The 2500-nt window shown below is 36.8% G+C and overlaps 1 protein-coding gene across 3 annotated transcripts in view; it reads left to right on the forward strand.

The window, feature by feature from the left end:
- The first annotated feature begins 765 nt into the window (after positions 1–765).
- The window catches only part of LOC130075741 (nuclear receptor coactivator 7), a 38671-nt gene continuing 36936 nt past the window's right edge, over positions 766–2500 (forward strand). The window contains exons 1-2 of one of the 3 annotated variants that reach the window (XM_056240506.1): positions 766–1154; positions 1908–2011. In XM_056240506.1, coding sequence (XP_056096481.1) covers positions 1974–2011 — 38 coding nt within the window. In that variant the 5' untranslated portion in view covers positions 766–1154; positions 1908–1973. Of the gene's footprint in view, positions 1155–1903; positions 2012–2500 lie in introns of those variants that run through there. The other 2 variants (XM_056240505.1, XM_056240508.1) reach the window with 2 other exon arrangements.

Raw genomic sequence — 2500 nt, forward strand, 5'->3', positions numbered from 1 at the left:
ACCAACGCTTTACACGCTTTCATTTTTATATTCAAAACAAATTATAAGGAAGTCACATACTTTAATCACTCGACCTGTGAAACTGCATTTTTAAACTGCACACCTTTTAGCGGCTCTTTTTTTTTTTTTTATATCAAATTCGGAACGAAACTTTGTTGATGTTCTAGTAAGTTTAGAGTCCATGTTATTTTATAAAATATGTATTTTGTATAAAATAAGAATATTTAGTTCTTTACATTTTGCTTTAAAATAAACTTAAGCTTCTATAATAACATCATGTTTAGTTAATCTGCTGAATTACTTCTTTAAAAACAGACCAGCCTGTACAGCAAATCATTCATGAATTACAAACATTTATTAACTTAAAAACTGTGACAACAACTCATGACAGGAGTATTATAGGTTGGGGCAAGTTGTCACACGTGTTTCAGGTGTTGTGATTTTATATATTTCATTAATATATTTCATCAATTGCCGTTTTTGTTGGCCAAAACAATGCTTTTAATATTTTGGATGTTAATATACTTGTTTATATTTTGCTAAAAAATATCAAAATATCAAATAAAAAACAGCAGTATTGCACCAAAATAAAATAGGCTACTAGATATGATGTAAAAAATAAATAAAACGATTTTATGGAGACCTGTGATGTACAAGTCACTGTAAAACACACACACACACACACACACACACAATAAATATAGCATCTAGCCTGGAGTTAAAGGGGGAAGGGGCGTTTCCGCTTTTCCTGTCAATCACCCGGGAAAAATGGGCGTGGCATGAGAGGACTTCGACCTATGAGAATATCGACATTTAAATTTAGATATGAATACATAATTCTATTTCCAAACCCAAACACGCACATCAAGCGTTTTTGGCGATTGACTCGCGATAAAACGGGTCAAAGTCCCGAGAGCTGACGTCGGTGTGACAGAAATATAACAAGAAACAGCCGGAATCCGCTTTCAATCTTGATATGGAAGGACTTTAATTCCTTTAGCTTTAGCCTGTTAGCCTGGACTGCATGTGTGCGTGTTTATATCAACAATAGTGCATTCTCGTTCACATCTCCCCGAAGAAGAGCAGCATTTATATGATCGGCGAAGGGATGAAGTAACGCGAGCTGGGTCTTCAGGGATGTAGTGTTTGTTTAGGTGGGTGATTGTTCCTTTAAACATGCGCGTGCAATTCCTGCAGGACCAAACGTATGTGTTTCATACTATTGTTTTTAAATAATATGCATGGCAGGAGCGCGTTTCAAATGCACACAATACGCTATACAAATATACAGCATTTGGCCAATATGTCGCTCAAGATAAATAAGGTTATGCATGATGTCATCTTTTAAAAATGGCTCATTTTAATGCATGCATATGATGTTGTCTTTTGTGCATGAATTTCCAGTGTTGTGCATATGATGTATAGGCGGCTATCAGCTGTAACGTGATGCACGTGACGTCATTGTGCATGCATGCGCGTAAAATTACGTGCTGAACGTGAGTTTCACTCTCTATTAAACGGGATTATGTCATGTAAACATTCAGTTTAACCCCTTGTCATGTTACCAAAGCAGATTGATTTGAGATATCAGTCAGTAATCAGATGTTTAGGCTCAATCTAATCACTGCTTATCTCAAATCAAACACAGGCTTTGTTGATCTTAAACAATAATGAGTGTCTTAACTATAAAGATTGCCATCAGTGGTGATTTAATGGCTTCACCCTAAAAAAACCAGCTGAGCCTCGCCAGATCCGGCCTGAATCGACAGTTTTCCCACTCAGAGCTGATGTTTGTGTCACTGGGTTCATTGCAGCAACCTGTATGTGACCCATTGACCCACGATTAAAGATAAGGGCCGACATATTAAGGGGCCGATATTCTGCTTTTCGTGTCTTTGTGAAGACAGGAACGCTCAGGCAACGTTGAGATCCCGATTCTGGACTGGAAGGAGTTGCTGTGATCAGGGTCTGTAATGGAGAAGACAGAGAAGAGGCCTGGATACTTCGCCAGGTGAGATGAAATAACTCTGTCAAACGTACAGATTTACACATCAGGAAACGCGTGACGGGAAGTGAGAGCCGAGCGCTATGCAGAGCTGGAAATGGTGATAGTGCTAAAAGAGGAATTAATAACTTACTTTCGGTTGGTACTACAGGCGTGAGGTGTGTATTACTAACGGATTTTGCTGTAAATCTTGTTTCTGGTGTGAAAAATTAACATTCTGATACTATTTTCTCACATGAATGACTCTCCAGAGTCCAGACTTATGAAAGGCACATTTCTGCCACATAAGAAGAAGAAAAAAATCATAATTATGACATAAAAAGTCAAAACGATTAGGAAAAAAATCATTATAAGTCATGACATAAAAAGTCAAAATTATGAGGAAAAAAATCATAAGTCGTCGTAATTATGACATTAAAGGTCAAAGTTATGAGAAAACATCTTAAATATGACATACAAATTCTAAATTAAGAGATAAAAGCCATTATAATGTCA

Source organism: Rhinichthys klamathensis, unplaced genomic scaffold, assembly GCF_029890125.1.
Source record: "Rhinichthys klamathensis goyatoka isolate OS25496 unplaced genomic scaffold, OSU_Roscu_1.1 h1tg000602l_1, whole genome shotgun sequence".
NCBI lineage: Eukaryota > Metazoa > Chordata > Actinopteri > Cypriniformes > Leuciscidae > Rhinichthys > Rhinichthys klamathensis.